This window comes from Chenopodium album, chromosome 25 (assembly GCF_948465745.1).
Source record: "Chenopodium album chromosome 25, dcCheAlbu1.1, whole genome shotgun sequence".
In the NCBI taxonomy this organism is placed as follows: Eukaryota; Viridiplantae; Streptophyta; class Magnoliopsida; order Caryophyllales; family Amaranthaceae; genus Chenopodium; species Chenopodium album.
Window position 1 is genome coordinate 3249402 of NC_137858.1, and position 13077 is coordinate 3262478.

Consider the following 13077-nt stretch of genomic DNA (forward strand, 5'->3'; position numbering starts at 1 on the left):
GTAACATGGGATACATACGAAGATATATTGTGAATAGATGTTAGTAGTAGTGGCATATAAAATTATAAATTACATGAGCTAGTTAAGTTTCCATTCTAAGTAATTGAATTATTAAAAAATTTTGAAAGTGGATATAGAAAATATATTTGTGGATGGAGGCAATAGTACATTTATTTATTTAATTTTTTTTTTAATGCGGATTTTTAGAATGTAAAACAGTTTCATTCCATTTGGTTTCCTTAAATCTACCCCTTATATTGGATGTTGAAATCTCATCTGTGCCTAGATTTAAGGGCACAATGATGTTTCATACTTACATAAAAAAATTGCTAATAAAATGACTTCATAGGAGTTACCCAATGATTAACATGAAAGGTGCATGTGGGAACACGAACACAAATTTTCAAATACTTGTCTATAATAAGGGCCTGTTCTCATTGACTGAACTCAGCTGAACTGAACTGAACTGAACTGAACTCAGCTGAACTGAACTGAACTGAATTGAACTGAACTCAGCTGAACTGAAATGAACTGAAATGAATATTTTATAAGAGAAGGAAATTAGGAGCTGAACTGAACTGAACTGAACTGAATTGAGCTGAACTGAACTGAACTGAACTGAACTGAACTCAGCTGAACTGAACTGAACTGAACTGAATTTTAACGTAAGAGAACAGGCCCTAAGTATTTTTTTCAATTCTATTTTCATTATTTCTGTTTGAAAGTCTTTGGAATTTTGCTAGATTGGTCAAGTGACTTTCAAATCTTCTAGCTAAGACTCTAACCATTTCATACATTATTAGATATGTGCTACAGCCTACAGGTTTACAATACCCATTATATCTCCTTTGAAAAAAAAAAAAAAAAAAAATCAGAAGCACCATATCTTTAAATACCTTGATGAGATTGATTCTTTCACAAAATTGTAAATTTTCATCTAAAGATATCAAGTAAAGAAAGGTTGTTTGGGAGTCTCTTTTATACACCCAGATGCAAGGTGCATTTAAGGGTAATTTTTGCTCATTTTAATTTTTCATCTGCCTCACTTGAGTATATAAAAAAATTCAATATTATGTGATTTGCAAGATATATTAGGAATTTCCTTGAGAAAAATCACTACATAAGAATAGTAAGAAAAGATGAACTTAAGCTCATAATATGAAGGATACAATTGCATATGAGTGAAATGATAATATAAGTACTCCGTAATAGTTACTGTGTTCTAAATCTAGATAGAATTCGAAAGTGTATTGAACGAAAATAAAATGAAGAGAAATTAAATTAGTTGCCCATAAATAAAAGGAAAATAAAAACAAAAACACCCTATGATTATTAAGCATTGTATAACTATATGGAGACATGGAGTGATGGAGTACACAGCTTATATCGATTGTCCACATTTTCAAGATGCGTGTAAAAGTATAAGACTATAACTCCATAACAGCATTGATTTAATGACTCTTCTTAATATTATTATTGATTGCTTAATTTTATTTTTAATTATTTTTTTAACTTCAAATTAAATGTAATTATGATAAACCTTAAAGTTCTTAATAGTACAAATGTACAATTATTTACATTATGAAAACAATCTTAAGAATCATCCTAAAGAGTAAAATGTGAGCTTTCTTTTTGGGACTTCATTGCATAATGCTAGTTTGTCCGGCCCATAGATATTGAAGCTAAATGGATCTATTTTGTAAAAGCCCAAATTGCATATTGGTTTATTAAACTAATGGGCTTTCATATTCAGAATATCGTTGTGTATGTTTTTAGGCCCATCAAATGAAGTCACATTTCATATATGAAAAAACAATCTTTCCTGGACTTCCGTACTTAGTAGTGAGTATGATCAATCAGTAATTCAGTATTCATAAATAAAGCACCGTATGGTGATGAATATGCTAAAATCACATATTCACCAAACTAGATTGTACTATTAGGAGCAAGCTATAAACCCATGATTCCGTGAAGTTGATTAAATTTGTCTAAACTTATTTGAACTGACGTTAACATATCTGATCTTACTAATTATGAACTTCTCAAAGCTTATTTTAGTTATAGATTAAATCTTAACAACCTTTGTTAACCATTACGGCCCACCCCGAGCTTATTTTTACACAAATTATTAAAAAATAAAAATAAAAAGAGTAAACTTAACATGGCCTTAGTATATCATTTTCCTTCTCTGGCTCAATAGCAATGTGTCATTATGTATAGATGAGTTGAATCGGACTAGATAATGGATGCCAAAGCAATTCAAGACCAACTTGATGTTTCACACTTAATAAATATAGATTGTAACATTTTACCTTGCCCTCAACTTCATTAAATTTGTGGTTGTCAAAAAAAAAAAAAAAAAAAAAAAATCATTAAATTTGTGGAACAATAAAATCATAAATGCATCCTCTAAATTGTCTCTAGTTTGCATGTCTATTGTGAATGGCTAAGTCATTATATATTAAGCGTGAAGAGGTCATATTCAGTTGATTAAAGCATTAGTAAATGAACCAACTACATTCCTCTAACTTATACGTACTCGTAGTATTTTTCATTGACCTTTTTCTAACATTATGCTTGGATGAGAAGGGACCCTAACATTATCTATACACCAACTGCTTGGTTATACAGTATATTTTAATTTTACAAATTAGGATTTTAGACCTTTTTGTGAAAATACATTCATTTTTTTTGCTGTAATTTATATCAACCATTTCTAGGATTGTGATAATTTAATAATCGTAATATAATTAATAAATAATTTTTCTTGACAACTAAGAACTATAGAAGATTTTTAGGTATATATGTAGTCTCTCATTTTTAAAGTGCAAAATGCTACTTGTAGTTGAACACTTGAACATATATCATTTAATTTGATACTATTATGTATATGATAAATTTCACAAAATATCATTGTTAACGCAAATGTTTAACGCGTGCTAAATATATGTCAAAATGTTGTAGTCATAAGCCAACTACTCGAACTTATTAACCGTAGACAAAATATAATAGTAAACGTCAAGTCGTCAACATAAATATATTCATCTACTGTACTAATAAGAATACTTTAGTGTTCTCGTCAAAAAAAAATAAAAAAAAAATAAAAAGAATACTTTAGTGTTGCTCCAATGATATGGCAATGTTACAATAGAAACAATGCAATAAAAAGCCAACATCGATGAATAGTAAGATTTTGGAATTCAACCTTCACATCGATTATCATAATTTCAACCATGTAATTGTGACCTAATAAATTCTCAAAACGGACAAGACTCAAATAAACTTCTTAATACATACAATAACTTCTCACTAATAAAAGAGTTCAAATCTATTAAAACAAAACAAAATAAAATTAATAATTAATTAACAACATTTTAAGAAATATATAAGCTCGTGAATGAAAAACTTTAAAGACTAGTGCATATGGAATACTCTCATAATTGAATGAAATTGAATTAATTGTGTTAAAAGTACAGTTGCATTATAATGCATAAATTGTGTAAAAAAGGAAAAAGGAATGATCAAGAATTTTGAAATCTGAAAGCAAACCTGAAATATCACTCTTATTATAGCTAGTGTGAGTGCTAACTTAGGATTTTCTTCTTACTCTATGATTACCAATAACATAAGCACACCAATAAAGAAGCATTTTCTCTAATCACTCAAACTTTATAAGTGGGTGTCAAGTCCTAATTGCAGCTTCAAAAAGATTACTTTATAAGAGGGTGTCAAGTCCTAATTGCAGCTTCAAAAAGATTATACTAATTAAATTTCTAACTAACACCAGTAATTAAGTGAAAAGCAGCCTTAACTACCACTATATTTATCACTTACTAGCCTTTGATTGTAATTCGGCAAGTAATTAATTTAATTAAATTAGAATGAAGAGAAATCATCATAGACCTTTACCTTTTTTAATGTCCTTGATATTTATTCTTTTAATTAATTTGAAAATCTCTTTTTATAGTCTAAACATCAGGCCAACGGTTGATAAAAATAATTATCATGAATCAAGCTTAATGATCCTTTAGTAAACTAAAAAGTAACATTATGTTTTATTAAGAGTTTTAAGAATTAAGATTTTGTTCCAATATGCTTCATTACCAAGGAGAAACATTTTCTTTTTGTAAGAAAATCAAATTTACGATTAGGACCCTTCTAGCTCTTTAAAATGACCAATAATAAAATATATTTTCAGTGTACAAAGTATAAATTAGGGACCATTATTTTAGATAAGTTTTTAAAAAATATACATTCAATTCGTACCTCATATTTATACTAGAGAAACTATGAAAATTATAGGAAAAGTAATTTAATGTGATTGAGAAGGATTATAAATGAAGGCGGTGGCCTAATGAAAAATAATCCTAGGAAATAAAGAAGGGAATAAAAAATCCAGTAATACTCCATAATAAATTAATAATAATGCAAAACTAGCTACGAAGTATAGAATATAACACAGAGTATATAAAATTGAAAAAAAATGGAGATGAATACTACGAAGTATAGAATATAACACAGAGTATATAAAATTGAAAAAAAATGGAGATGAATAAAACATCCATTAACATTATTATTATATTTATTATGAATTATATACAACAAATTATTATAAACATTGCATATATAGGCTTAACATGGACCAACAGACATTGTAACATCTGTTTCCTATAAACATGGCAGCCTCTTATGGCACAGAATTGGCGTATTATATATTTTTAACTATATGATGAAATACAAATATAATCCTGACTTACCTAAAAATAAAATTCACCAAATAATGAATCATTACTATAGCAATCCATGGACTTTCCTCCTTGCCCTGTGTCCATCAATTCAGGTAGCTCAATTTCACTCCAAAAATCATCATAATCAACTTCATCATCATGATGATCAACATTGTAACGATCGGACGGTGCACAACTACTTACTTTCACCTCCACCACCGCGTTGGCCGCCTTCGCGGCTGCTGCTTGGATATCCCTAGGGGCACATGATGTTGGCCGTGGTAGAAAATCTATTTCCTCAGGGAAATTTAGTTGGGCTTTGCAGCCCTTTAAGCAATGGGCTGCTACGTCATAAGCACGAGCGGCCATCTCGGGTATTGGAAATGACCCAAGCCAAATTCGAGTTTTTTTCCGAGGCTCTCGGATTTCCGATACCCATTTACCCCATCGTCGCTTCCGGACCCCACGGTACACCGGGTGCCTAGTCCCCGTACCTCGGGGTTTACTCGGCGAGTCGGGGGACGTGGCAGGGTCATCAAATTCAGCACTACATTGTGGTTGCTCCATCTTGCTATCTTAGGATAGTGTAACAAAGCAATCAAAGTAAGTTAACTTTTGGTGGGTGCACTAGACTTACTAGTAAGTTGTACATGTTGTTAGAAGACGTTTATATTAGGCTTTATATGGAGCTTTGTAGTAGCACACAGTGAAAAGATGAAAATACCCTTTGCATGTTTTATATGCGTTCATAACACAAAAGGTGACGTGGGACCCACGCGCGTCAGCGTCACAAGAGGTCAAGCTAAGTGGGGGTCCCCCATAATAATAGGGTATTATCAATTATAGTTGTAGTAGTGATAAATTGAAGGATATGTGGCCTCTAATAATAGGGTAATGACTAATGAGCCCATTAGAGGGGACAATTTATGTTTGGTATTAAAGTGTATAAAGTTTTAGGTGGCACGTGTTTAAAGGGTAGAAAATGACTTGGTGCCCCTACGACCATGGAACAAGGGCATTATTGGTAATCGCTTTCATGCTTGTAGGAAAATTGTATGTATTCGTACAAATTTTTGAGTTGTAAATTGCATGATTAGATTGGATTAGATTTATCAAAATTATTATACATTTTTGTTGGAATTTTAAATTTCTCATAAATTGATTGTAAGTGCCGTCAGGCTATTTTATAAATGAAATTTTTAATCTTCCCGTCAAAAAAAAAAAAAAAAAAAGTCTCATCATTGATCACTTCTCGTATTATTATGTCCCGAAAATTTAATTTATTTAACACGTTTGTTTAAATTATTTGAATAATTTTAAATTTGAATAATCAGCGAAATTATGGATATCAAACTTGAATATTAGTTAACGAGTACAATTATTTTTGCAATTACAACAAATTCATTTTATCAAAGTTATAGTCCTTACTAAAAGCCCATGATTAATTACGTAGAATTAATGGAAATGTAATGATTTTATGATCTCTTAATGATATGTTGTGTGTGTATTTGGAATAAAGGGTAATTTGGAGTTTGGAAATTTCTATAATTGGTGTCTTGTAACAAGTGGTTGAAGAATTCACAAGTTCAATAGGAGGTAGGCACGAGATATTGGTGACTTTAATTTGTTTCTTCTCTCTCTCTCTTCTTTATTGGGGAAATTTAGTTTCATTTTGGAGATTATAATTGGTTGGTATTGAGATTATTACTTTGGTGATATGGGTGATGATTTTGAGAGGTAATGCAAGTTCATTATCAAATAAATTAAAGATGTTAGTTGAAATGCAAAAGCCTACACAAAACAATATTTGCTCCAACTAATATATAATTTGGAAAATTTAGCTTTACCTATAAATTGTGCTAACTTGAATTGATTGTGACATGTGTTTTGTAACCATTCATAATTGGTTACATACTTCAAATTTTAAGCTTAATTAAATATTGTTAATCTTGGAAATAAAAGTTATTTTCAATTTGAAGCTAACTTACAAGAAGAGGACTTTTTCATGTGAATTCGAAATATATGCATGGTCTTAAAAATGACATCTACGAACTACGATTATCCATGCTAGTAAAGGAATTTTTAACTTCTTCTTCAAATGCAATGGTACACATTTATCGTTGACAACAACTTGAAGGCAAATGCCAAATATGTAACATTATGTACATACGTAAATTACACCATATGCTAATTGAATTGTTGTCTTTATTATTGTTGAGGTTCATGATCTAGAAGATAGGGAGACGATAGAAATGCTAAAGGGCTGGTAAAGCGGATAAGAAGAAAAAAATTCAAAGGATGAGATGAAAAACTAGAGAGAAAACAAGATGATCCGTTATTTATGCATGGTTTGTACCATCTGAAACTCTATATCATTAGATAGACGCGATAAGTTGAAAAACCAGTCCTACTATATTATCTTTTGAAATCCTAAATTGGCTAAATATATACGAAGTATTTTTTAATTTTTAATTTTTTGACGGGAGAAATCCTAAATAGAATCTTACCAATCAAAAAATTTGCTAGTACTAAGCCACACATCTGTTATAGGAATTAGTTCTAGTTCAAGATATTACTCATTTTTTCTTGTTTATATTTATACAAGAAAATGGGGGAAAATTAGTAAAATGATACACGTAAATTAATTTGGTTTGTTGTCATTCTTGTCAACATATAATGAATGAGAATATAATATGAATAGTTCCCTTAAAAAAAATATAATATGAATAGTTCCCTTAAAAAAAATATAATATGAACAGTTAATAAGTACTCTATAATTAAATTGGTGCAAATCTAAATCAAAATGTGACATAGTAAAACTTTTTTAACTAAGCAGTTTAACCTGGTCTTGTCCCACGTTGATATTAGATTTGTAGTTTTACTTCCTAACGCTTACTTTGTAATTTTTTTTTGGTGTGTTGTTCTACATCATTAGTTATTAGTTTCAGTATGCCGTTCTTAATGATTTTTATTCTACTCGTATCAAATATCTTATGCCCGATAAATTTATTACTGTTGAAAGGCGAGGGCACACAGATAGGGAGATTGCACCGCACTAATTATCAACGTTACGTGTTTAAATTAAACTATAAACATGCATGATTATTAATTTTGAATAAAGAATAAAAAATGTTGAAATCTTGTATCGTACCTAGTTGGATGGCGTTTTTTTGCAAGAAAATGTATTGTGTTTAGAGATAATTGGTGAGTACATAATATCCATTACACTATACAATTGCAAGCCAACTGATGAGGATCCATTATTTCATCCATATATAGAGAGAGTCGTGGAAGATACATATAAACAGTAGATTCATTATTCCTTAGTTTGTTCAGTTCATCACTGAGAATGTGCATTAAATTGAAGTTGTAACTTGCAATCGATGGCAATCAAGCAGATCAAGGACTACAAGTCACCTCACCTTTGTGCTTTGTCTTACTTGAAGATACCAGCAAAAGGTGCAATGAATTTAAATACTTCGACCAAGTACTCCTATTTAATTATATGGTTGGTACAAATTTTAGAATGGAAATTATAAGCACAAACAGTAACTTTAAACAAAAAATGAATCGAAAGAATAATGGATAAGAAAAGGTGAACAATTATACAAAGCATATAGATGGGGAGTGATAGAGCCGTTAATCTAATACAATAATCGTAATTTTCTTTTTTAATTTATAATATCCATTAAATTTAAACAGCTGCAATATTATTCATTGGATCTTATTTTTTCTTGTTAAAGGATCAAAACTAAATAAGATTTAGGGTCTGTTCACATTTTTTGAAGTGAGCTGAACTGAACTGAACTGAACTAAATAGAGCTGAAATGAATATTTTATGAGAGAAGAAAATTAAGAGATGAACTGAACTGAAATAAAATAAAGCTGATGTGAACAGATCCTTAATTATTGAATTATATATAGTCTCCTAATAAAGCTAGGTTTTGTATTTCACGAAATCAAGGCCGTAATGTCATATTCCAACTACGGTGGGGTTTAACAGGATACCCTAAAAATTAGGGTTATCAAGCGTGCAATTAGGGCCAAAAGCTTCTTATTGATGACGTCAGCATGTGGTGGCACATAGCAGCATAAGTCTAGTCGTATGGAAGGTGCATTCATAGTTAAGGACGAAAAGATGAGGCCCTAAATTGTTCCCTAGTTTTTTGCTCTAATAAGTTATTGGACCATTTCTAACAGTACTATTCTTTTTGGACCATTTTTGTCATTTGTCAAACGGGGAAATTTGATGAGATAATGGACCGACTCTAGGAAAATAGGGATACGTACAATGTGATTGTTCCTCTAATCATTTAAGCTCTTGTGCAAATTAGGTCCATGCCAACTAAATTGATCCACCTAGATGGCTAGATATCATCAACATGGTAAGTTTTGGAACTGTTTCATCATTTGGTATACTCTACGATAAACTTTTTGGATTGAAAGTTCAAAGTTTGCATACATTTGTTAAACCATATTGAGTTTATTCCTCTAATCATAAGAGAGGTAAAAAAAAATTTAACTTGTACTAGAATGCACTCATGCGAATATGCAATGTATTAATTTGCAAAGGATATAATGTTAAATTTTTCTTTAATTTTTCAATTGAAATTAATCTTATACAAAATATATCCTAAACCTAGGATGAGAATATTGTATGGATATTCTCTATCAGAAATTATTTGAAAATATCATGTTGCTTGATTGAAAGTAATAGTATTTCATTTTGTTCTTGCTTGATTTGTATGTTAGCAAAAATGTAATACAATTTGATAGTCCATTATGTGATATGACGTTGCTGCTGATGTGATACGGCGTGAAAAGAGCATTTGGAGTTTGCTCTCCGTTCATTAACCCCCACTTTGTTTCAATTAAAACAAGTTGAACGTTTAATGTTTAACTAAAAAGAAACATTATTTTCTATCTAATGACTAACCCCAACGTTTGCCAAGTCACTCTGCCGTCTTTCATACATATGTTTGTAGCAAGAACCCTTAAGAATGATACTGAAATGATGAAATTGTCCGGTGATTTACAAGAGTTGTAACTCAGGCTAATTTACATGTACTTACTCATTTTATATTGATCTTGCAATAACGGAGTAGAATTCTTTAAAGTATGATTTTGATAAGTCCTTAAAAAATGTCCAAATTGCGGGCCCCATCCAAGCAGGCGGGTTCAACCGTTGAAGCTAATGGTAAGAGACAAGAAGTAATGTTCAAAGTATCGGATTTTATGAAAGACAATTTACAAAGCCCATCAACCTTTATGGACCATGCAATACATACATAAAGGATTGTAGTATGGATTCTATATTTGGGCTAAAGTCTTTTTTGTGAAATCTTTATGGACCATGATTCTGCTAAGAACATTTGTATCCTATAAACCAGCAAAAATCCTATATGCAATACGGAGTACTATCTTTGTTCCTAAATACTCCGTAATTAATATGAGAAATACCCCTAATATTTACAATTTCCCTTTTAATCTTTAACAAACAAAATTTCCGCCAACCACCTTATTACTCTCATTTTCTTACTTTATTTATTTATTTCCTACACATTCTCTCCAATTTCCTATATTCTCATGAGAAAAGTAAACGTCAAGAACAAATAGGAACGGATATATCATATAATTTTTTTACATTATTTGTTGGCTTATTAATATACGATTGTTACTTTAATAAAAAAATTTTAAAAAAAAATGTGCTTTGACAAATAGGATTAGCTTTTTTAGGTTCACTCAAATAAAAATTTAAATAAATTGTACAGTAGTCATTTTAGGTTTTTTTAGCTCTGAGATGTTGAGATGAAGTTGTCACTTGCGGACGTTTTGTAGCATAGGCATTAAGGACCACTTGCTGTTTAGTACCAGATCCATACCTTATTAATATTTGGGCCTTGTACCAAACAGGAGAAGAAGGGATACATCCTAGTCTATTGGGTTTACAATCTTTACATGTATAACTCGAACTCCATTCTAAATTAGTTGAAATGTTTTAACTTTTAATACTATAAATAAACTTTACTAGCGGCTATTATGATTTGTAGATAAGAAAAAAGATAGTCGTGTAAGATTTTATTAAATTCTTTTCAATGTGTATCTTCAAAATATTAACTTTATTTTATTTTACTTAATTGATAATTAGAGACATTTACAGCAAAATTAATGCATTGGCAAGTATGATTTAAAAAAAAACTAATTTAGTTATGACATAATTTCCAACAAAATAAGTGCATTAGCAAAATGGATAAAAATTAAATTAAATAAATAAATAAAAATTGAACATGATTGAGCATAATACTAAACAAAAGTTCAAATTTTTAAGATTGATTGGGGTAGTGATTAAACCTCCAATTTAGAAACTTTATGAAAAGGGTTTAATTCTTGTTGGAAATATGAGGGGAGGACAGTTGATGGGCTATTTGGGACCAATAAGCTAAGGCTATATGTATTGGCTGAAATAAAATTAATAAGTGAATGGAAGTCCGATCACTGCTCCATTATTAGTTCCATAATCAATCAACTAATTAAGCATCTTATAGTAATAATCTACCTAACCATGAAAAATATATAGTCTAGCTTATTGGTGATTAAAGCACTTGATTATCATGCAAGTTTTCTAATCATCAATTATAGAGGTACAGAGGACTTTTATTTTGTTTTTTTTCTTTATCTATATTATATACGACCTGGTTGAATTATAGTATTTGAGTATTTGTATTAGTATAATAGCCAATTAATTAAATGGTTAGAAAAACATGGAAAAGAAGCTGATCGTACATAAGTAACATAACCCACCTCGATGCCACTGTAGGTGTGGGCAGGACCACCGTGAGATAGATTGGATCGTTAGCGAGTAACGTACTTTTAAAATAGCTACGTAAGTACGTAGTATGCCTATATGGCTATATGTTGTAATAGTTATGGTCCAACCTTCAACTAAAAAAAAAAAGAAAGTACTGTAATACTTTATATAATCTCTTCCTTGGAGTTGGGAGATAAAATACTTCGTATTGTAAAGTTCAATCTGATAAAGAAAAATGCGCTGAGTTAGAAAATTTTCCGAAAATTATATTTGGACAATTGATTCGAGTAAAATTTAGAGAATTTTAAGAAGACTATAATCATACTCGTATATAGCCATATTACATGTATGTTAGTATGTAGCTTCACTGGCTTGTGGATTTCTTTTTGTTGTTGTTAAAAAAAAACATTTTAGTAGAAAATCTTGAATGGGGCTTTAAATAAAGACATGTGCAAGTATTGGGGCAGCTAAGTTGGTAGAGTAGTAGCTCGATAGACATAGCCAAAGAGTTTATAGTTGGTCCCCTCCCTTAACAATAATAACTAACGTTAATATTTTTATTTTTTTTAAAAAAAAATTTATGTTTGGATAATTTTGAGTTGGATTTGACTAACCAATAGTCCAATACAATGTATGAGAAGTGATAATAGTATGGTATATCTATTCAAAAAAAAAAAAAAAAATAGTATGGTATATGCTTGTTTACATTAGGAAGTGGCAAAAATTACCTAATTTGACCAATTATTTTGCCATTTTGTGAAGTTATTGTGGTGCATGATATGAGAGAAGTTGTCTTATACTAGCTCCTCCCTCCCTTTTGTTGTGACTTTGTGAGAGTGTCTTGTACTCGATCCTTGTTTGGATTATGCACACTGCATTCTATGAGGCTCGGGTGGTATTATAATCAACACATTATTAGTAAATTATCTATTGCACTTATCATATTATCGATCAAATTAAACATCAGACTAGATTAGTGATACTCAATACCTAATTTCGATTCACGATTACATCATTAAATTAACCTTTGTGACTAGCTATATATATCAACACTCCAAAAAAATATAAAATAATAATAATAATAATAATAATAATGGTTTACACATTATTGGTCACATATACTTTTAGTAGAGTCGATTCTAATATTATCAAAGAATTGTAGAACAACCAATTATGAAATGTGTATTAAACAATTGAAAGGAGTCAAAAATTATCAAATCACTACAAAAAGTAAGCTACGTACTATGGCTTAAACAAACACATAGTAACGTAAAATTTGAAATGATGGAAAAAGAGGGGGAGAGATTAGAGAATGTGCATTCATATTCTTTGAGAGTCTGAGGGATAGATGAATACATAATACTCCGTAACCAACTAATATACTCAATTAGTCAAACTAGTTAATATAATAAGACATATACATCAATCAGCTACAAGTTAATTATCAAATAAGGCCTAGTCCCACCAAAACGTAAAATCATGTTTTTTTTCTCCTATTGTCGGCTTAGGCCCTGTTCATATTTACTGAACTGAGCTGAACTG

The 13077-nt window shown here is 30.3% G+C and overlaps 1 protein-coding gene across 1 annotated transcript; it reads right to left on the reverse strand.

Annotated features, from left to right (window-relative positions):
• Positions 1–4555: 4555 nt before the first annotated feature.
• On the reverse strand, positions 4556–5434 carry LOC145615393 (ethylene-responsive transcription factor ERF023-like). The gene has a single exon (XM_081670468.1). It carries the CDS (start codon positions 5292–5294, stop codon positions 4758–4760), a length of 537 nt encoding a protein of 178 aa, XP_081526594.1. The 5' UTR covers positions 5295–5434; the 3' UTR covers positions 4556–4757.
• Between the last annotated feature and the right edge of the window lie 7643 nt (positions 5435–13077).

Excerpts from the sequence above, each read along its gene's own strand:
- LOC145615393 (XM_081670468.1), bottom strand. The coding sequence starts at position 5,294 with ATGGAGCAACCACAATGTAGTGCTGAATTTGATGACCCTGCCACGTCC.